Source organism: Quercus lobata, chromosome 1, assembly GCF_001633185.2.
Source record: "Quercus lobata isolate SW786 chromosome 1, ValleyOak3.0 Primary Assembly, whole genome shotgun sequence".
Lineage (NCBI taxonomy): Eukaryota > Viridiplantae > Streptophyta > Magnoliopsida > Fagales > Fagaceae > Quercus > Quercus lobata.
Window position 1 is genome coordinate 40,951,117 of NC_044904.1, and position 22,945 is coordinate 40,974,061.

Consider the following 22,945-nt stretch of genomic DNA (forward strand, 5'->3'; position numbering starts at 1 on the left):
CACTCTTTATTTAAATATATTTCTCGCACGTTTGCTACATTTTTTGCTAAAAAGTAACATACACTAAACCCAACAGTTTACTTTATTTCAAATCTTAAATTTTAGTTTCTTAAAAATCTCTTCCTATGTAACCTCACTAATAGATAAATTCAAATTAAAAAATTACATTAAATTCAAGATAAAAAAAAAAAAAAAAAGCTCATTGCATGTGTGGAGCGCATGTGATGAAGTTAGTGTGTTTTAAGAGTGTGGGCTATTTTGCCTAATTTTCTACAGGTAGCAAGCCTCTCATGGAGCCCAACCATATTACTTTTACAGATTGGGCCCCGCAATCAATGGATTCTTATTCACGATATAGGCTTTGTGACCCATGCACATCCTTGCGCGTGTTGTATTGGGCTTCGAAACGCTCTAGCTTTCGCCACATAAAATGGGCTCATGTCTCAAATTTTTTACTCTCTACATAGGTTGTGCCCCACTACAATAGCCTTTGATTTTACAAAATGATCCATTGTGTCAAAAATGCCCAAGCCTAATAAGTCACTTAAAATTTACAAACAAGGAAAATTATTTGGACTAATTGGTCAACAAATTTGCAAAGCCCATCACATCTGTTGCATGTGCAAGTGCAAGCCTTTTATTGTACAAATAATACAATTGGGCATCAAAACATTGAAGCCCACACTTACATGTTGTGGGGGACTTGAGGATGAATTCTATTATATTATTATTATTATTATGGTCCCAAGTGTAACATGCAATTTAATTTTTGTTGTTTACTAAATTTTATTATGCAATTTTTGAAAATATAGATTTAAATTTGTTGTTCCAGGATTTGACACGTTTTAATGATTTTCTAGTCAAATAAGGATTTTATGGTAAGATATTAATTAGAATCTCTATTTAAAATATTTTCATTTGTCAATTAAATTAATTAGTATAGAGCGTTTAAATTTTCCTTCAATGATATAAAGAAATAAAAACATCCGAATCCCATTTCGATATGCCACGCTAGGAAGGAAAACCGTGCACGCCTCAGCACTTAAGACTTACTTACCAACTAATTACTGTAGATTACAGAAAAATGTTTGGTCTTAATACAAATGAAACAAACAAACAAACAAACAACGCGTGAACTCACTCGTGGCTTGACTGTTAGTTAGTTAGTTGGTTAGGAGTAATCAGGAGCAAGAGAGCAATAAATAAATCGTAACAAAATCCACTTATTCGGCTGTGCCCACCAGCAGTTAGTTAAAAGGACCCCTTTTTTTTAAAACTTTTTTACTTGCATTGCTACGAGAGAATTGGATCAACAGAAACAGAAACACAGAGGATAAGGATAGAGAGAGATGGGCAGTGAGAAGAAGAAGGTGATGGTAGCAATAGACGAGAGCGAGTGCAGCCGGTACGCGCTCCAGTGGACTCTCGACAATCTTAGTCAAACCATAGACGACAACTCACAACTTGTACTCTTTACTGTACAGCCCATTTCTGAATGCACTTATGCTTATGCTTCCTCTTTTGGTGCTGCCCGTATGTCTCTCTCTCTCTTTCTATATATTAATCAATTATTGCTTCTTCTTCTTCTTCCTACTGCTACTTGTAAAGGAAACACAATTGATGGAAGACTACTTTTTTATGTTTTACTACAGCTCCGGAATTGATTAGGTCTATTCAAGAAAATCAGAATAAGATTGCATCGGCTCTCTTAGAGAAAGCTAAGCAAATCTGCGCCAACAACGGGGTATATATAGTAATCATAATAATATTATTGCTTCTTATCTTTTTTTTTTTGGTCTACAATTTGCGTATTCCTTTCTTAATTTCTTTAAGCATCGGACAATTTTCCAGTTCAATTAATAATTAGACATCAATTTAGACAAAATATATTGTTGGTCCTAAATTTTAGTTCCTCAACAATTTCAAATCTGATCTTTTTCAATCTCTTAGATTATGCGACCAACTAAAAACTTCACATAATCACTCCATTAGACTCGTCCTCGTCCGCAGAGCTAGGGGGCCCGGCCCACAAAAGAAACAATTAACAACTATAGTTTATCTTACAATTTTGCCCCTCTCCCCCAATTAAAATATGGCTTTTTTTTTTTCAAAAAAATTTGTGTGAATTTTCTTGATTTATTTCTTGTTGATATACTAATCTTTTTCAAACATACTATACACTCAATACACAATTACCTCTTTTATATGTCCCAATTCATTTTAAACGAAAAAAAAAAAAAAACCCATTCCTATTTTGTTGATGTCTTTTAAGGTTCAAAATCTATAAAATTTGAATAAGTATAAGACAAAAGATGGAAAACAACGAAAATAGAGTTATAATTACATAGATACTAGGATCTTAAATTCTTTATGTAATAATTTATTCACCTTCATGAAAATTTGTATAGTAAGGAATAAAAGTTATGCATAATTACATAATGATATAAATTGTACTTATTATCTAACTATTAAAAATATTTTCATTTTAAGTGAAAATTTGACTTTGAAAAAAAAAATAGAAAATGGATTATTCATGCAAAACATCCTTAATGGAGAAACAAAATATATATCATTTTATCAATTTTCTTACTCTAAAATATCACTTAGTATATACATGATTTTTTATATTTCATATTATATATGTTCAAGTGTGTGTTGGTACATGTGCTTATAGATTTCACCCATCCCCCACCAATCAAATCCTCACTCTATCGCTGGTTAGATACATTAGGAATTGCATTTTGGCATTGTTGAACTTTATTTTTCACTTTTCGATGTGACCACGTGTTGCATTCTGGAAAATAATGCGGCTGCTAGGTATATGATCTATTCATATATCATAATTACATGCATAACAACAATCCTATTAAATACAAACCATTATGATAATTCCTTCCTAACAACTTTGATAAACATGCCCCATGGGTCTTGTTGGTCATTTTAGCTTAACTTTTTGATAACTATATTTGGAATTAATATATAAATGTAGGCATATTTAACCATATAATAAAATTTCTCAAGTTTATCTATTTTTAGGTTGCATTACATATAATTTTTTTTTTTGAGAAGCCAGATCAGAGACCTGGGAAACTTTATTCAACAAAACAGAACTAGTGAACATCATGCAAAACTAACGGAGCAATATCAGATGGCAAATCATTCAGCCAAATCTGATCCCCAACATTTGACTTAGCTTTCTTAGCGAGAGCGTCAGCCACTGAATTACAACTACGACTAACATGAACAAATTCCACAAACTGAAAAACAGAGGAATGTAAACGGATATCATCCAAGATGTTTCCGAAACTGGCTAGTTCACCCGCACCGTGAAGAAGAGCATTGATGATGACTGCTGAATCTCCTTCAATCACAACTCGGTTGAGGCCAATTTCCAATGCAAACTGAACAGCCTTCAAACATGCTAAGGCTTCTATATCTGCCACGGACTGGGCCATTGGAATGGGCGAAGACAGAGCACCCACTGCTTCACCAACATGATTACGGGCAATGATCCCAATACCTGCCAAGTTTGAGCGATGAAACAAAGCGGCATCGAAATTTACTTTGAAGCACTGAGGGTCCGGAGGTCGCCATTGTTGCATGGGAGGAGGACGGGGCGATTCAGGCACAACGTTCTGGGCTTGAAGAAATTCCTGCAAATAGCTACCTGCAGAACTGCAAATACTAGCCACTGGAAGAGGCGAGTGACCAAACTGGACTGCATTACGCCTATTCCACAGCAACCACACCATGATCACGAAAATCTCTGCTCTAAACTCCTCTTTGTTGCACAGAAAACTAGTAAGTAGTTCAGTGAAGGTAGTGGGACGTGGTGGTGCAGTTTGATGAAACCAATCCAACGTAGACCAGGCACCTGAAATGGCTTCACAATACCACACTGCATGAAGAGCGTCTTCAGGAAGAACATTACACAGCGCACAGCTCGCACTAGGAACAATCTGACGCCGATGAAGGTTCACCATTGTTGGCAGAGCATTGTTACAAATTCGCCATACAAAGTGTCTGATTTTGTTTGGGACCCGGAGCTGCCAAATGCCCTTCCAAAATCTTTTCTGGGCTTCAGGATTAGAACTACCTGCACTAGAAGATGCATCACAGGAAACCAAAAGTTTATATGCACTACAAGTAGTGAACATACCAGATGGTGTGTGCGCCCAAATGATGTGATCCACAGGGCGTCGAGTGCTCAAAGGAATACCCAGAATAATTTCAGCTTCATGAGGTAGGAACAGTTGCTGCACAGCCTCTGTTTTCCATTGCACAAACCAATTCTGAGAGATCAGAAAGAGAAAGTAGTAGGAGAATAAGTGAGCTACATGGGTATAATGAATGGCCAACCTGAACCTGAAATTCACCATTTCAGCCACCAACATCCATTACAGCTCTCCAACCATTTGCCACAATAGACCCTAAACTTAGCCTTGTGTTTAGGCTGCAAACTCAAAGCCTCTGGATCGATTTACTGTTGCACATTTTGCAGCTACTTCCTCCATATCTCATGTTCGCGATTGCCTCAGCAAATTACTCACCCATTTGACCAAAAACATATCCTTTCTCTGCTCCCAAAACCTTTATACCTAGAAGCATTGGTGTCTTGGTCTATCAAGGTACTAACTTTCACATCCGGAACCAGTGAAGGAAGGGGTGAGATGACTGAACAATTTGCACGTCCAGGCAGCCACCTATCCTCCTTAATTCGTACAGCCTCTCCTGTCCCAATGCGCCAAACCATCCCTTGACGTATCACATCTCTTGCCCCAATAATACTCTTCCAAGCATAGGATACTGACTTGGACTCCTTGGCATCTAATATAGAGCACTCTGGGAAAAATTGAGCCTTGAACACTCGATGACAAAGGGATTCAGGATTATTAATCATTCTCCACACTTGCTTAGCCAATAGAGCATCATTAAATTTTTCAATTTCTTTGAACCCCATGCCACCCACTTCTTTAGCTTCACATAGTCGCTCCCATTTTACCCAATGAGTTTTCCGATGCTCTCCTCTATAACCCCACCAAAATTTACGAATCATGCCCTCCAGTTCTCTGACTAGCCCCTTAGGGAGTTTAAAGCAACTCATGGTATAGGTCGGAATCGCCTGTATTACCGCCTTAATCAGCACTTCCCTACCTGCTTGAGACAGGAGTTTTTCTTTCCACCCTTGAAGCTTTTTCCACACCCTTTCTTTAATGTAGATGAAACTCTGTTTTTTTGCTCTACCCACCAATGCCGGCAAACCCAAATATTTTTCAAAGTGTCGAATAGCAGGGACACCCAACACCTGTTGAATCCGGGCTTGAACCTCCTGAGGGTGTTAGAGCTAAAAAATATATTAGTCTTCTCCCGGTTAATTTTCTGGCCAGAACCCCTCTCATATATAGCTAGGATATCAAGAATCTTTTGGCACTCTTCTTCTTTAGCACTGCAAAATAGCACACTATCATCTGCAAAAAATAAATGTGAGACTTTTGGTCCATTTCTACATATAGCCACTCCTCGAATTTGCCCCTCCATTTCTGCTTTATTCAGCAAACTTTGTAATCCCATGGCACACATAAGGAAAAGATAAGGCGACAGAGGATCACCTTGACGAAGACCACGACTAGGTTTGATATTACCAACAGGTTGCCCGTTAAGAAGAATAGAGTAGGAGACTGAAGTAATACAAGACATAATAAGCCTTACCAGTCGTTCTCCAAGCCCAAGATGCTTCATTGCTCGTTCCAAAAACTCCCATTCAACCCTGTCATAAGCCTTACTCATATCAAGCTTCAGTGCCATCTGGCCCACCTTCCCATTGGTTTTCCTTTTAAGGTGATGCAGAGTTTCAAAGGCCACAAGTACATTATCTGAGATAAGCCTCCCCGATAAAAAAGCACTTTGAGATTCCGGAATAGCACTAGCTAGGAACTTTTTCAACCGGTTCACCAAAACCTTAGAGATCAACTTATAGACCACATTACACAAACTAATGGGGCGAAAATCAGCAACTCTTTTAGGGTGTTTAACTTTTGGAATTAGGGAAATAAAAGTGGAGTTTAGTGACTCAGGGACCACACCAGAATTAAGAGCATTAAGCACCACAGTCATTACATCTCCACCCACAATATGCCAAAAAGACTTATAAAAAATTGGGGACATACCATCAGGTCCAGGAGCAGTAAGAGAAGCCATCTGATCAAGAGCCAACCTAACTTCATTGGCATGGAAGTCACGACCAATCATACCTGCATCCTCCTCTGATATAGCCGGGTGAATGCCATTCAAGATCTCGTCAAAACCTGAAGGATTAGAGGTAGTGTAGATGTCTCTAAAATAATTCTCAATGATGCTACCCAATTGGCCTTCGTCTTCCCTCCACACTCCTTCACCATCCTCCAAACTAGCAATGAAATTACGGCGATTCCTTTGGTTTGCCCTACAATGGAAAAACCGAGAGTTGCTATCCCCTTCCTTTAGCCAAGTATTCCGGGACCGTTGCTTCCACATACATTCTTCCCTGTGTTTCAACCTTTGGATCTCTTCCCTCAGCGCATTGATTTGCCTCGGGTGAGTTCTATAGCTACCACCTTCTTCAGCTTCCTTCAATTCTTTAAGCTTCCTGTTTAAGGAATTACGGACATGCCTAAAACATTTTTTATTCCACACCTTCAAGTTAAGCTGACAAGCCATAATCTTCTGCTGGAAACCCCACACCGATTCAGACATAGCTTGTTCACCCCAAGAATCTTTAATAACTACTTCACAAGATTGATCATTTAGCCACATTGCTTCAAACCGGAATGGTTTGCCTCTCCTGTAGAACCGCTTGAATTCAGAATCTGAGCAGAACAGTAGCGGTTTATGATCTGAGTGAAAGGCCTCTAAATGATGAATACGGGAGGTAGGGAACCGCAATATCCAATCAACAGTGGCAACACCTCTGTCCAATCGAACCCAAGTATTTTGGTCCCCCGGTCTACGATTACACCAGGTAAAAGGATACCCATTAAACCCAAGATCTTTCAGTCTACAAAAATCCAAAGCCTCCCTGAAACTCTGCATTTGTCGCTCTGGTCTATCCAGCCATCCCAATTTCTCCTCTGCAAACAAAATTTCATTAAAATCTCCCATGCAAATCCAAGGCAAAGTTGAACGTTGACTCAAATCCCTAAGTAAAGACCAGGAATGTTCCCGGCTGGCAATATCAGGGTCTCCATAGAAACCTGTGAACCGCCAGGCGTCATCCACTCCTTGGTTGATAAAAGCATCAATGTGGCGATTGGAAAAAGACTGGACATCAACATCAAAATCCGATTTCCAATACAAAGCAAGACCGCCACCTGTATTGACACGAGGAACAAAGAATAGGTTAGCAAAGTGTATTCTTCTACCAACTCTTTCTAAAGTAGGTTTGTCAGCTTTTGTTTCCATTAAGAAAACTAGATTGGGATCTTTTGTAGTTACTAGGGCAACTACTTCGTCCTCTGTCTGTGGGTTCCCAAGCCCACGACAGTTCCAACTAAGGCAACTCATTGCGACTGGTGGTGCTGGGACCCAGCTACCACCTTTGAAATTTGGTCATCCCCCTGGCTACAAAAGCCCATGCATTGCTTCTTCCCCTCTAATTGTAAGTCTATCTCCATGCACGTACCACGCTTGCCAAAGTCATTTTTCACACCCTCAGTATCAAGCCCACTATACCTTTTAGTTCCTTGATCACTCTTCCCCATCTCACGTGCTACTCTCTTCCACCCCCTAGTAGAATGTGGTGTGGGTTTTGAGATGGCTGAATCAACATCCAGCGACCTCAAATGTTCAGTATGCAGTCCATGTGAGCCCGTGGCAGCAGGCTTATTTGGAACTTGGTAACCCGTAGCCTCATTAAAAGATGGTTCAATGAAATTCTTCTCCAACCTTGCTGCTTGAGGCTCCAAGCACACTCTACAATCACTAGAAGCCATACTTTCACCATCTGAAGAACACCCACGGCCTGCCTCAACATTTATAGATGCCACCGGTTTGGACTTTGCTACTTGTTTCGCTCTAGTGCATTCCTCTGGTTTGTCAAACCCCGAGCCTGTCTTGTAGTTTGATTGAGAAGACGTCCCAGCCTTTGTACCATGTTCATGAGCTCTACGTTGCTTCTGATTTTGCCAAGGAGCTTGATTTCGAGCCACACCTGGAATCACAGCCACTGTCTTTCTTGTTGGTCGAAAAGTGTCAGCCCTTAACCATTCACCATATTGTTGCTCCTCCCTTCTCAAACGACCCCTACTGTGCAGCCAAACCTCACAATCTCTGTCCCCATGTCCAACTCTCCCACACCAATAACAGAAATTTGGGAGTCTCTCAAATTTCAAGCCCACCCATCCCACAAGTTTTCCTGCATTCCAGAGCTTACAACAGCGAGGCAGAGGTCGAGAAATATCAAGCTTAATCCGCACTCTTAAGAATTCACCACCCGTTCCATCGTCTTCCGGGTCCGCCACCTGCACCACTGTACCCAACGTGCTTCCTATAGTCTCACCGGTTTCCTGAGTAACAAAGGCAGGAGGTACATTGTGTATTTGCATCCAGAAGGTAGTGAAAGAAAAATCCAGCAAAGGCGTCGACTCGACATCAATGGCCTTTTGGAAGACCACCAAGTGTTTGTCATACGACCAAGGTTCAATTTTAAGGACCCGTTCCAGATCAAGATTATCTTCAAACTCAAACAGCAGGATGTTGTCGCCTACGTCCCGAATCTTAAGCTCTCCGATTGGTTTCCACAGGGGTTTAAAAGTGCGAGCCACGGCATCGACGTTCAGCACCCTCTTTGTAAGAAACTTACCTGCCAACCTATGGACATTCAACGCCCTCTGTTGTGATACTTCTGCCCCACGTTCTTCTTCCTCCGACAAAGTGAACTTTGCCCACATCTCTTCTAACCCAGCCATGAGTCCTTGTCCAACCACAAGAAAGAGCACAGCCACACCACGAACCAAACTCACAAAACCCACCGTCCTATCAGACTCTACAGAGGCTGAAGGGTAATAAGAAAACCTAGACAAAGCTAGGTACAAATTCTACCGGCGGCTTGGCAGAGAAAAACCCTAAACCCTAGCCGACCAGAGAAACCTATTCAATAAATACTTATTATCTTTTTCGCATTACATATAATTTGATTTGTGTGATTTGTTATTGAAAGTAAACAAATTCTGGGGAAAAAAAAGATTGATTTTGGAGTGTTACAAAATTTAAATTTTAGATGTCAATCTCTTTTAGTGTTAGTGTATTGATAACAGCGTGAAAGTTCCTATTCTTGAGTAGGTCAAATCAAATGAACTTCTCATTGATAGACTTAACCAAAAATAACTTTATAAAAGTTCAAATCCACTATATGTTAAATATGGTAATATGCACTGCTCCTTGCTATAGATTGTTGCAGAAACGGTGACAGAAGTTGGGGATCCTAAAGTGGCAATATATGAAGCTGTGGAGAAGCTCAACATTCAATTACTTGTATTGGGCAGCCATGGCCGTGGAGCTATAAAAAGGTTAGTACCAAAGGTTACCATTTGTATATGCATTAGCTTATACCTATCTTCTTTAATTACTTTTAACTACAAAGTGTTCTTGCAGAACTACTGTGCATGCATGTGTGTTTGGGAATTAGTTTCATTCCGGTATTTCATTTATTTTCAAATAAGAAAATTATGATCAATTTATACTGAGAAGACATGGTGTATTGCACAAACAAAAAATGTCAATTAGAATTGTTATGTACAGTTTTCTGTTTTGATAGAACATGGAAAGAACTTTTCATTTGATAAATGGTATAAAAGGCGGGGGTAGTTTGTGTCTAGTGTCAAATGGCACTGAACCCGTTGTTAGACATGTGTCACCATCCAACCGGGTACAGTGCACTGGATCTAATCTAGACCCATAAAAGGCTGAGGAAACTTAATTATGCCTTTGAAAAGGATAATTAAGCATTAGTTGTTGGTGTAGTACAAGTTAAGTCCTTTCAGCTCGATTATACTTGAATCAGAAGTACTAAACATCGACAATACACCAATATATGCATTGTTTTTTGTCTGCTCAATTTACCAAAATAGTGAGAAAGGCTTTAAGATGCATGACAAGTTATGACGAAAATTGTATAATAAGTTGTAGTCTTAACATTGTTCATGCAATATTTAATGGAAAATGTTAATGTCATCGTAAAGTGTCTGTTAAAGATGATTTATTATAGAGTCTACTTAATAAAAAATTGGTATAAATTGATGAAATGACTTAAAATAGTACTGAAGTGACAAGCGAAACTCAAAAAGTTGGCTTTATTAACTCTATACCCTATAAAATTGATCAAAAATCTGACTAAAAGTTGGCTTTATTAATATAAAATTGTTTCTTAACGAGCACCTTACGAGGTGCCCCCGTTAACACTGCCCATATATTATGTAGGGATAACTACAGCATAAAAAGTTGGGCGTAAGTTAGGAGTGTTTGGAAACTCTAGAATTAATAACTATTTATCAATCTTATGACAAGGGAAAAACTATTTTTATATTTCACTATTGTTATAAAGTGTATATTGTAGTTCCAAAGTGGCAAATATTAGCCACATTTTTACCGATAATGTACACTTTATATCATACTATTCATGTATGCTTTAGGAAAAAACAACTTATATGTGATAAGTTGAGCTTGTTGGTGGTCAATAACTTACCCGAATTTTATTTGGATGACCTTTTTCCGTATGCTATTTCTCGCATTGATTGAAGATCGTAATCCTAATGTTTGCTCATTTAATGTGGAAAAATGGCATGTGATTTAGGATGTTCACATAAATATGTTTTGTGCTATAGTAGTTAAAGAATGCTGATTGCTGAACGTGTACACATCTTCTGATTGACTATAAAATGCCAACCATGTGTATGGCATGGAGTGAGTAAAATTGACATTATCTTATTGTGTTGGAAACCGTGTAATTTAAAGAAATTACTGCTGCAATCTGTATTGTGATTTTTTTTTTTTTTTGCTGAACTGTATAGTGATATTTGTGACCATAGGTTCAATTATGACTTTTTTTTAATTTAAAAAATGAGCATTATCTAATTAATGATATTCATAATACTTCATGTGCAAATTATTCAAACTTCCGGTATTGACAACGGTATTTATGGTCTGTTTTGACAACGGTGTTGGTTATCTTTAACACAACTTTTGGCTATGTTTCATTAGTAATACAACATGTGCTAATTATTCATAACACACATTATTTAAGAAAAATTCACAGAAAACTCTTTCAAATTTCAATAACATGTTTCTTTATTCATGGTCAGTCTTTATTACTACTGTCAACATTATTTACAATTACAACAAATTTTACAATTTATTTAAGTGACAAATTGTGATTAGTACAATACCGCTTTTACATGAGATCACTACTGATATCATTTTTATTACACAAATCACAATTTACCACCTCATTTCAGTTGTGAAAAAAAAAGGTTAAATTTGTTATGTCATTATACTTATTGTAATACTTTAGTAGCTAAGTAAAAAAAAAAGTAAGATTGTGAACTGTTTTTTATGGTTGCATTCATACTTGTGTACCTTGTTCCTTGGTTGTGCTCTAGGAGAGAAAAATATTATTCCATATTGAAGTACTAATGCAAGTATGTTGGGACAGGGCTTTTCTGGGAAGCGTGAGCAATTACTGTGTTCATAACGTCAAATGCCCTGTTCTGGTCGTGAGAAAGCCAGATTACTGAAGGGTGAGAGTATAGTTGTTCTTTATTTTTTTGGATAGTCAATCTCAAATATATTTCATTGATTTGAACACTGGTTCAATAAAAGTACACCTCTATGCACTTGGCATTGAATAATAGGTGGGATGCTCAACTTGTCACCGATGCTCTGTTGGATTATAGCTGGGGTATGGAAACTGTGCAGCTCACCTTATGTATAGTTGTTCTGAAGAGACGAATAAGAAAGATTTCTACCATTACCAACTTTAATGAGAATTTAAGCATTTGTATATGGTCCGGTTAATGTGTGCTCTTAGAACACACATTAACTATTTATTTTGGAAAAAATTTTATTAGGAACTGAAAAAGTTGTCAAAACAGTTAATTAATTTTTCGTCTTTCTATAAAAAATTTCCTAAAATAATTTACTAATGTATGTTTTAAGAGAACACGTTAGTAAATCCCTTTGTATATATCTCTGTTGATATGCTGTATTAATTGTTGTGCAGTATAATCGAGAATTCAAGCATGTGTATAAGTACATGACTTCAAAATTTAGTAAATGCAACCCGCTTGATTTAGCTTTTGCTATATATCTGATATGGACTATATTCAGCAAGAAAATAAAAAGACCATATGATATATTTATTTGTATATATTTTTTTCAAAATGAAATTTGCGACATTGCTGTCTTTATGTCTATGGCTATACTCGCTTCCTCATTTCCTTCATTAGTATTGTTTTGGGCCTTTTGGTCAAGGTTTTCAGACCCGGACCATTCATTAAACCGTAAAAGGGAGAGGTTCAAGGTTTTTGAGGTCGAACCAGGGTCGAACCGTGATGCGTCATAATTAATTTAATAATTAATTAAAGCCTAAATATAGATATTAAATTTATAAAACTAGCAAAATTGACAATATATCTATATATGTGAGAGAAATTTAATGATTTTCAAGCATATATTTAATAATTAAATAAGAAAGTTAATAAAATAAAATAATAACCATGAAAACATTAAAATTTATGATTAATTTTTGAAGTAAATTTGAATATCTTTGAAGGATTTTAATTATAATTTTTTTTATTCCTTGTAAGAGATGGATAATTTAATTAAGTAGAATAAAATTGTAAAAAAAAAAAATTGCTAAGGGGTTGGACTGCACGGTTCTCACCGGTTCGTGCGGTCCAACCCCGGTTTTAGCGGTTCACGGAATTAACAAAAAATCCGGTTCTTTAGGCTTAAAAACCGGTTTTCATCCCGGTTTCCGGTTTTCACGGTCCGACCTCCCGGTCCGGTCCGGTTCTGAAAACTATGCTTTTGGTTATTGCTCCTGCGCGCTGCATAATCTTAATTTCATACATAGTTGATTATGTGGAACTTTTTTTTACTCTGTGGAAGGACAAAGTGGTTGTTATTTTCATTCAATTCTGTCACGCACGTTTCATAAATATTATTATTATTATTATTACAAATAAAAAATAAAAAATACCTCTTTGTGAAATTTGATGAAAATCCTAAGGGTATGTTTGGTACATTGAATAAGGATTACAACACGAATTGTAATTTATAAGTTTGGTTGTGAATTGTAATATTATAATTGTAGGGACTGGGTTTGAGCATTATTCCTAAGGGATAAGCGAATTCAAGCCCAGCAAGCCCAATATAATAAATTTGTAGAGAGTGGATAGAAAAATTGGGCTTTAATGAGTGTAACAACAGTTGTAGATGATTTAAAGAATGAATAAGTAAAACAAATATGGACTTGAGCAAGAAATTCAATCCTCGGCACTAGTCCAAGGAGCTTCAACTTATTACTTCTTGAGTGATTATGACAATGGTTACAAAGTTAGTTCAAATTGCTACAGTGTTTTCTCTAGTAAAATCTCTGATCCCTTTTCTCAGAGCTCCTTCTTCCTTATATACTACTTTCCTTCTTCATCTTCATCGTACGCATGCAGGTTGAATCTACGGTTGTCAGTCTTTGTCACATCAACCTCCTCCCAAAGCTCTTAGGTAGTAGCTGTGAGTCTGAAAAGCCATTGCTCAGGTATCATTTCTATATTAATGCGGCCAGAGTGTTGGTTGTGGAGCATTTAATGTGGAGGCAATAGCTTTTCTTGGAATTGCTCTACCGCCATGCTTCAGTGTGCTTACTTGCTATACTTATCTTTTTCTTTGGAATGCTTTGGAAGATTGTCTTTATTGGTAAATCACTTTTCTTCATCCTCGGCTTTGGCTAGCTGAGGATAGAGCTGTCCTCGGCATGGTTTCCTGGGTTGCCATGATCACCACTGTCTTCTTCATATGCAATTATGGGCCTCGGTATGGGCCTCAGACCTAGTACAAAAGGTGGATATATATCACTGGACTCTATAACCTCACAATTGCCCCTCAAAATTCTGCTATCTGGCACCTTGGACAGAAAGGAGGATTTTGATGTCCTCGGGCATACCTTAGGCTTATCACGTCTTGTCTTCTGCCGGTGTCAATGCCTTTTTAACTGCCCAAGGCATGTTCCTGACGCTTCGGCATCTGGACCGTGCCCTCATTAAATTCCTGCGGCTGGTTGTCCCCTACGTTCTATGGTGTGATGGCGATCCAACGGTGGAGATTTTTTTTTTTTTCTTACTCATGAGCGGGAAAACTCCCGCTGCTACTTCGATTTGGGTATAAATACCCATTTAAATCAATTTGCCCAAATTACCTTTGCATTCAAGAGCTCCTGTGCACATACGTTGAATTTGTCAATCTTTCTCACTCACTCGTGTCTCTTCAAAAGCGTATCCGAGGACACTTTCCTCATCCTTGTAAGTTATTTCCAAACTTTTCAAATTTTCTTTACTTTTCTCTCTCTGTGTCTTTCTTCCTTCGCCTCTTTTTCCCAACTTTCTTTAGCTTCTCTGAACTTCTCCTGGGGATGGGTAGATTTAAGAGTTTGGTAGAGTTCGAGGATGGGATGGAAAAATTTAGGGCTGATTACAGGATTCCACCCAACGTGGGCCTGAAATATTGTGAGGAGGGCGAATGGCATTTTCTAAGGCAAGCAGGTGAGGTGGTGATTCCCATGATTGCCTTCATAGAAGATGGCATGAGAATCCCTATGGGGCCGGTGATGAGGGATTACCTTAGGTTTGTTAGGCTAGCCCCCACCCAGTGCGTCCCAAATGTCTTCAGAATATTAGGGTGTGTAGACGCCTTAAATGAGCAAATGGGGCTACGATTGACCCATCATGATGTGAATTAGGTCTACAACCTTCACAACCTAAAGGGGAAGGAGTATTACCTGAAAACAAGGTAGCCTGAAATCAGGCTCATACAGTACCTTCCTGAGTCTAGCAAGGGGCTAAACAAAGATTTTTTAATCGTGTCCGGGGAGTGGCATGATGGCGTTCCTTGCCCGACGGAAGAGGGGCAACCAGGTGGGGCTCTAGAGATAGGAATAGGACTTGTTCACTGCCTTATCATGATTTATATTGTTTGGCCTCTAACCCTTTGCTTTTCATGGTTCTATAGACAGATGTGCCATTGAACCTAACTTCAGTTTGGTTAACAGGGAGAGCTTGGACAACATCCTCAAGGTCGAGGTGTTTGTGAATGAGGACGACAATCAGCTCAGGGCGACTCACCTGATACTGGGATATACACCCATCTCTCGTGCTTTCCAAGCACCAAAGTGTGTCATCAAGGCCCGCAATCCACTTCTCCATAGGATCAGCGTCGCAATTGAGGGTTTCCTACTCCCTAAGGGTGCTTCAGTTCCGGAGGGCATACCTTTGGTTGGTTCTTCTTCTTCTCGTCCCGTGGTAAAGGAAGAGGAAGAAAAAACAGAGAAAGAAGAAGAAGTCATTGAGTTAGGTTCGTCCGAGGACGAATTTGAGGTGTTCAACCAAGCTCAGTCGTCTGAGGACCCTTCTGGTGATCTCAACGACCCAAACTATACTGAAGCAGACTTTCCCTCGATAGAAACTCCCTTTGAAGAAGATATGGGTATATAGAGGAGACAAAAAACAAACTTGTTGGATTTGATAGAGTCCCAACCGGGGAGGGAGACACAAGGGAGAGCAGCTCAGAACAAACCACCTTCCCTTTCACAGAGCAAGCTCCCTCTTGCTCCATTTAAACTTCCTCCTCTTCCTCCTCTTAAGCCAACCCTACCGTCAAGACCCGAGCCTTCTGACCCCAAACGGTTAAAGGGCAAGGAGGTGGTGGAGGTTGAGAAGTCTCGCCCCCCCACCGGAAGAGGAGGCCTAAAGAGCCGCCATGAAACAAAAAGTTAGGCACAGGGGATCTGAGAAGATGGTCAATCCTCTACTTGAGACCCAGGCTTGGCTCCCGGCTCCAATGCTTGATGGGGCCTCCCTAATGGACAATGCTTCCATCAGGGACTTCCAGGGAGGCACCGGTAGCCATGCGGCTGATGCTTTGGAGAGGGCCCTGTTACTACCCTCGGACATGGCCGAGCTGCGATCCTTCAGGAGGCAGGAGATCTTCCTCAAGCTCAAGAGGTACTTGGGCATGGTAAGGTTTCCAAATTACTTAGTTTAGTTATTTTGCCCCCTCCCCTTTGGTTTGCTGTGCCATCAACATACACTTTCCAGCGTAAGGGTCCTTGCACGGAGATTATGCCAACCGATTTTCTATCCATGTTTTGCTCCTCTACTACTATTTCTATGGGGGGTTTGGAAAATTTGGCTAATAAATCAGCGAGGACCTAGCCCTTGACGGAGGTCCAAGGCATGTATTTGATATCGAAAGCCCCTAGAACTATGCTTCACATGGCAATTCTTCCCGTGTAATCGGCACTTCGGAGTACAGACTTAAGTGGAAGCTGAGTTAGAACAACAATTGTGTGCGCTTGGAAGTAATGAGGGACTTTTTGCGTGGCATACACTACTGCCAAAATTGCCTTTTACAATGGTAAATAATGCACCTTGGCCTCATGTAATGATTTACTTACATAATAGACTGGCCGTTGTATGCCTTCATTAATTCGTATCAACACCAAGCTGACAGCATGAGGGGCCACCGCAATGTAGGCGAACAAAACCTTGTCGGCCTCAGGGCTGGACATGATGGGTGGCCAAGATAGGTATTCCTTAAGTTGTTGGAAGGCCAAAGTGCATTCCTCGGACCACTCAAATCCTTTCCATTTGTTCATCAGGAGGTAAAATGGTCGGCACCTATCCACAAATCTGGAAATAAACCGATTCAAGGTCGCAATCATTCCAGTGAGTTTCTGGACTTCTTTGGGGTTCTGAAGAGGTTGCAGATTGTGAATTTCTTTGATCTGATCTGGGCTCACCTTAATTCCCCTATGAGTTACCATATAGCCCAAAAATTTTCCAGACCCGACGCCGAATGAGCACTTAGAGGCATTGAGACGCAGTTTGTGTTTCCTTAAGATGTCAAAAATGACTCCAAGGCCTTCCACGTGCTCAAACACCACTTTACTCTTTACCACCATGTCATCTATGTAGACTTTAATACTCTTATCCAGTTGTGGCTTAAACATTCTAGTCATCATCCTTTGATAGGTAGACCCCGCATTCTTCAAACCAAAGGGCATCACTTTGTAGTGGTAATTTCCAATAGGAGTCACGAATGCTGTTTTTTCTTGATCGCCCAAGGCTAGTGGTATTTGATGATAGCCTTGAAAGGCATTTAAGAAGCTCATCCAAGGATGGCCTACAGTTGCATCTACTAACTGGTCTATACGAGGCATGGGGAACGGGTCTTTCGGACACGCCTTGTTTAAGTCTGTGAAGTCCACACAAATTCGCTACTTCCTACTCTTCTTCTTTACCACTACAGTATTGGCCAACCACTCGGGATAAAATACTTCCTTGATAGCCCCTGCTTTTTTGAGCTTCATCACTTTGTCCCTAACAGCGTTGGCATGCTCTTTTGACGGGCACCGGGGTGGTTGCTTCTTGAGAGTAACGGATGGGTTAATGTTTAGGTGGTGGAAGATGAAGCTCGGATCAACCTTTGGGGCCTCGTAGGCGTCCCAAGCAAACACATCCATGTTTTCTCTAAGAAACCCAATCAGTTCTTCTTTCTCTTGGGGAGGTAGTTCTGAGCCAACTTAAAAGAACTTTTTTGGATCAGCGCCAACGGCTACCTTTTCTAGATCTTCGTATTTTACCTCCTTGTCTGACTCATTACCGGGCAATGCCAAGGTGGCTGATTGCTATAAGCCTTTTCCAACAGAGGCCGAGGGCTCAGCACTAGGTTGGCGTGAGATGGCAACCACCATGCACTGTCTAGCCATGGTCTGATTCCCCACAATCTCTTTGACTTGGCCCTCCAATGGGTATTTCACATTCTGGTGTAGTGTAGAAGAAACAGCCTCTAAGGCATGAAGCCAAGGTCTAGCCACAATAGCTATGTAGGGTGAATAAGCGTCGATTACAATGAAATCTACCTCCCCCACGTCTGAGCTGGTCTGTATGGGCAGTTTGATCTGGCCCTTTAGAGTAACATTTTTCCCTTTGAAACTTACCAAAGGGGAATCGTACACCGTTAGGTCTTCAGGTTTTAAGTTCAGTCCCCTGTACAGGTTGAGGTACATTACTTTCACGGCACTGCCCTAATCTACCAGTACTCTCTTCACATCAAATCCCCCAATCCTGAGTGTGACTACTAGAGCATCGTCATGGGGTTGGATGGTTCCGATCTTATCTTCGTCTGAGAATCCCAGCACAGGTGAGGGTCCCTTTTTGGCTTTTTTGGACTCTCGATCGTTATCCTCGGTGGAGAGCCGAGTCACAGACATTACTCTAGAAGGACAAGAGTCAGTCCTTCTCGGAGCAGCAAGGATGATATTTATCATGCCTATGAGAGGTCTTAAAGATGTGTCTCTCCGGGGCTCCTAGTTTGCCTGGCCTTGATGACCGTTGGAAGGATGCAAAAGGTGCCTCACTTTCCCTTCTCGGACTAGCTGATCCAGGTGGTTCCAAAGGTTCCTGCAGTCTTCTGTAGTATGTCCGTGGTCCTGGTGGTATTGACAATACAGATTTTGATTGCGCTTTATGGAGTCTCCAGCCATCTTATTCGGCCACTTGAAGAATAACTCATTCTTGATTTTCTCCAAAACCTGATGTACCAGTTCTCTAAATACGGTGTTAACCGTCTGCATGTTGGTTGACCCGGATTGCCCTACAAAATCTCTCATTGGACGGTTATTGTTGTATCGGTCCGACTTGAAATCACTCCTCTTTTGAGGGATAACCTTCTCCTTTCCTTTCCCTTGCAGTTGGTCCTCTTCCACTCTTTTGTATTTATCAATTCGGTTCGTAAGTTGACATACGCTAATGACAGGCTTGCCAGCCAAGGATTTCCTTAAGTCGTGCTCGGTTGGGAGGCCCCTTTTAAAAGTGCTGATGGTGACGTCATCAAAGTTGCCATCCATCTCATTATACATTTCTCAATATCTATCTGAGTATGCTTTTAGAGTTTCTCCCTCATGCATGGATAATGACAACAATGAACTCAGAGGCCAAGGAACCTTGTTGTTCATAATGAAGCAAGAGCTAAAGGCTTGGGTGAGCTGCGTATAGGAATCTATGGAGTTCGTCTTCAAGCCGTTGAACCACCTCATCGCTACAGGTCCTAGGCTGGACGGGAAAACCTTGCACATCAAAGCTTCGTTCTGGGAGTGAATGGTCATTCTTTAATTAAACTAGCTCACATGCTCCACGGGGCCCATTCGACCATTATAGATGGTGAACGTAGGTTGATGGAACCGCCGAGGTAGCTTGGCCTCTTCTATCTTGCGCGTGAAGGGTGACTTAGATATCTGGTCCAAAGCCTTACTCATGGCATCATTACCCAAGCCCCTACTAGATGGGCCCTTATGTTTTCGTCTATGATGGTGCTCATCTTCATAAGAGAAGGTCTTGCTTAGAGGAGTTCTTGATCTCTGCCTATTGTCCTCTTCACCATTAGAGGATATGTCAAAACTGGAAGGAGACCGCTTCTGCTATGCATGGCGCAGTTTCCTTTTCAAGTCATCTATCTCCTGCTGCATGGCTTGGTTGTTGTTTTGTCTCTAGGATATGCGACTACACACCTGGGAGTGGCTTTTGCTCGTCTGGGTGGTATGCACACTCCCCTCTTGATTCCTTTCATTCATCTGATTTTGTTCATGTTTATGGCCAGGAAAATTATCCTGTCGTTGGGATCCTACGGGTTTTGTCCGTTGGGGACCTGCTTGGCGTGGGTTTTCTTGGTGTGGACCTGATCCTACCATGTCTAATTGTTGCACTCACCAACTCACAAGTTCTTCCCACAGACGGCACCAATTGTAGGGACTGGGTTTGAGCACTATTCCTAAGGGATAAGCGAATTCAAGCCTAGCAAGTCCAATACAATAAATTTGTAGAGAGTGGATAGAAGAACTGAGCTTTAATGAGCGTAACAACAGTTGTAGATGATTTAAAGAATGAATAAGTAAAACAAATACGGACTTGAGCAAGCAATTCAATTATCGGCACTAGTCCGAGGAGCTTCAACTTATTGCTTCTTGAGTGACTATGACAATGGTTACAAAGTTAGTTCAGATTGCTACAGTTTTTTCTCTGGTAAAATCTCCGATCCCTTTTCTCAGAGCTCCTTCTTCCTTATATACTACTTTCCTTCTTCATCTTCACCGTACACGTGCAGGTCGGATCTACTGTTGTCAGTCTTTGTCACATCAACCTCCTCCCAAAGCTCTTAGGTAGTAACTGTGAGTCTGAAAAGCCATTGCTCAGGTATCATTTCCACATTAATGCGGCCAGAGTGTTAGTTATGGAGCATTTAATGTGGAGGCAGCAGCTTTTCCTAGAATTGCTCTACCGCCATGCTCTAGTGTGCTTACTTACTGTACTTATCTTTTTTTTTTTTTTTTTTTTTTTTTTTTTTTTTTTTTTGGAGTGCTTTGGAAGATTATCTTTGTCGATAAATCACTTTTCTTCATCCTCGGCTTTGGCTAGCCGAGGATAGAGATGTCTTCGGCACGGTTTCCTAAGTTGCCATGATCACCACTGTCTTCTTCATATGCAATTATGGGCCTCAGTATAGGCCTTTGGCCCAGTACAAAAGGTGGATGTATATCACTGGACTCTATGACCCCACAATAATAAAGTTTAAGATTTATTTTAGGAAATATCTTATTCATACAATTATATTTCCTTAAAAATAATATTTTTTAAATTTGAGAGAGAGAGAGAGAGTGAGAGAAGTTATTTTTTATGATTTTTATTTGTATAATTGTTACGTGTATATGAAAAATTTATTTATTTGGAAATATATTAATTTTAAAAATTATTACATCTATTAAAGAATAACTATTACAACCATTTTAGAGAGGAATAATTATTATTCATTTTAAAGAATAGCTATTCATAAGAAATGACTATTTCTTGTAATAAACACATTACCAAACTAAAGAATAATTAAACCATAGGAATAAATATGACATTATAGTGTCTATTATAGTCTACGAAACATGCCCTAACTAAATGAGACAAAATACTTCTTATTTATTACCAATAAATTAGGAGAGATATTGATTCTTTTTGAAGTTTGGTGGAGCATTGTACTTACTACATAGTAATGGAAGAGTGGAATCAATCAAAGAAAAATTTCAAAGAATTTCATAGTAAACAACTTTCTCAAAAGAAAAAATTGCACTAACCTCTCCTGAGGTTTTTCTTTATACAATTACCTCCCTTTTAATTCGGAAAAGGATACTCACTTCTCATAAAATGTACATTATTTAAGGATACTCACTTCTCATAAAATGTACATTATTTACATTGACCTAGTGACCTCCCCTTGATGATTGAAAAAAATGCATTAAAAATTATTGAATTTTCTATTTTATCCACTACTTATACTACCATCTATGTCCTCTATAATAGGAAATTCAAGATTTTTTAAAAGTTTTTTTTTTCTTTGGAGATTTTTTAAAACCTCATTTTTAGTCATCCAAGGGAGGGAAATGTAAATAATTTGTATTTTTTGGGAGGTGAGTGTTTGATTTTGAACTAAATGAGAGATACGTAAAATAATGGAAACTCTAATGGGAGGTTAGTACAATTTACCCTTCTCAAAGTAGAGAGTATAATAGACCCAAAATTAATATATATGTACGGATATATATATATATATATATATATATGTGTGTGTGTGTGTGTGTATAGACATTCAATAACTATTAGAATATAATAGACCCAAAAGCCCAAGTGGCAAAGCCCAAATCATAATTGTCTAGTTTTAGTGAATTAGTAGTAGTACACTATTTAAAGACAACATATCTACAATTCTTACCCAAAATTAATATATATGTATGGACATTCAATCTTTTCATAGTATCAGAGTTTAGGCTCTAAAAAAGATCTCTTCCTTTTTCCAATATCATTCTTTATTAGCATCACCCTTAGAGCATTCACATTGGGTCTTGCAAATGTCATATGTAGGTATGTTTTAGCATCAAAGTCCCAAAAACCCTTTTACCCAATCTCTTAATTCTAAAAGTTTTTACGATTGTGCTACAGTACCATCATAAATTTATGATGTTATTATAGCAACATTCTAAAAATTCTAATATATTTTAATCCCAAAATATCTCTCTTCATAGTCTCTCATCCCCCCCCCCCCTCTCTCCATAGTTCATCTTAGACCAAGCCTCTCTCTTCCTCTCTCTGTGTGTTTGTCTCTCTCTCTCATTCGGTCCGCACTCTCTATCTCACGATGGTAGTGGTATTTTTCTAGGTGATTTTTTGTGGTGATATCAGTGTGGGTCTAGTGGTTTGCTTGCAAGATTGGCGTGGTTCTGATGATCTAGTAGTTTTGATGATGGGCTTGGTCGTGGGTATATGTCATTTTGGTCGTGGGTCTGGCGATTTTCTTGCAAGATCGGCATGGGGCTGATGGTCTAGTAGTTTTGGTGATGGGTTTTGGCCGTGGGTATGGGTTGTTTTATTCGTGTGTCTAGTGGTTTCCTTGTGAGATTGTCATGGGGCTAATGGTCTAGTAGTTTTGGTGATGGGTTTTGGCCATGGGTATGGGTGGTGATGGGTTTGCATGCTAATTGGTTTTAGTGATGAGTTTTGGCTGTGGGTATGGGTATGGGTGGAGATGGGTTTGCTTACTAATCGGCTTTGGTGGTGGGTTTTGGCAGTGGGTATGGGTGGTGATGGTTTGGTCGTGGGTTGTT

At 39.5% G+C, this 22,945-nt stretch overlaps 2 protein-coding genes across 2 annotated transcripts; one reads left to right on the plus strand and one right to left on the minus strand.

The window, feature by feature from the left end:
• Positions 1-1,235: 1,235 nt before the first annotated feature.
• LOC115990336 (universal stress protein A-like protein) lies at positions 1,236-12,334 on the plus strand. Its single transcript, XM_031114178.1, has 5 exons — positions 1,236-1,533; positions 1,653-1,744; positions 9,424-9,542; positions 11,684-11,768; positions 11,883-12,334. The coding sequence occupies exons 1-4, from the start codon at positions 1,350-1,352 to the stop codon at positions 11,763-11,765; spliced, it is 477 nt and encodes a 158-aa protein (XP_030970038.1). The 5' UTR covers positions 1,236-1,349; the 3' UTR covers positions 11,766-11,768; positions 11,883-12,334.
• Positions 12,335-18,613: 6,279 nt separating this feature from the next.
• LOC115953969 lies at positions 18,614-19,165 on the minus strand. The gene has a single exon (XM_031071811.1). The coding sequence runs from the start codon at positions 19,163-19,165 to the stop codon at positions 18,614-18,616; it is 552 nt and encodes a 183-aa protein (XP_030927671.1).
• Positions 19,166-22,945: the final 3,780 nt, after the last annotated feature.

What these genes read in the sequence shown, in the direction of transcription:
- LOC115990336 (XM_031114178.1), top strand. Translation starts at nt 1,350, where the DNA reads ATGGGCAGTGAGAAGAAGAAGGTGATGGTAGCAATAGACGAGAGCGAG. An exon ending in TTCCTCTTTTGGTGCTGCCC is followed by an intron (nt 1,534 to 1,652) that starts GTATGTCTCTCT and finishes GTTTTACTACAG; the next exon opens with CTCCGGAATTGATTAGGTCT. An exon ending in GGCCGTGGAGCTATAAAAAG is followed by an intron (nt 9,543 to 11,683) that starts GTTAGTACCAAA and finishes ATGTTGGGACAG; the next exon opens with GGCTTTTCTGGGAAGCGTGA.
- LOC115953969 (XM_031071811.1), bottom strand. Translation starts at nt 19,165, where the DNA reads ATGTATAATGAGATGGATGGCAACTTTGATGACGTCACCATCAGCACT.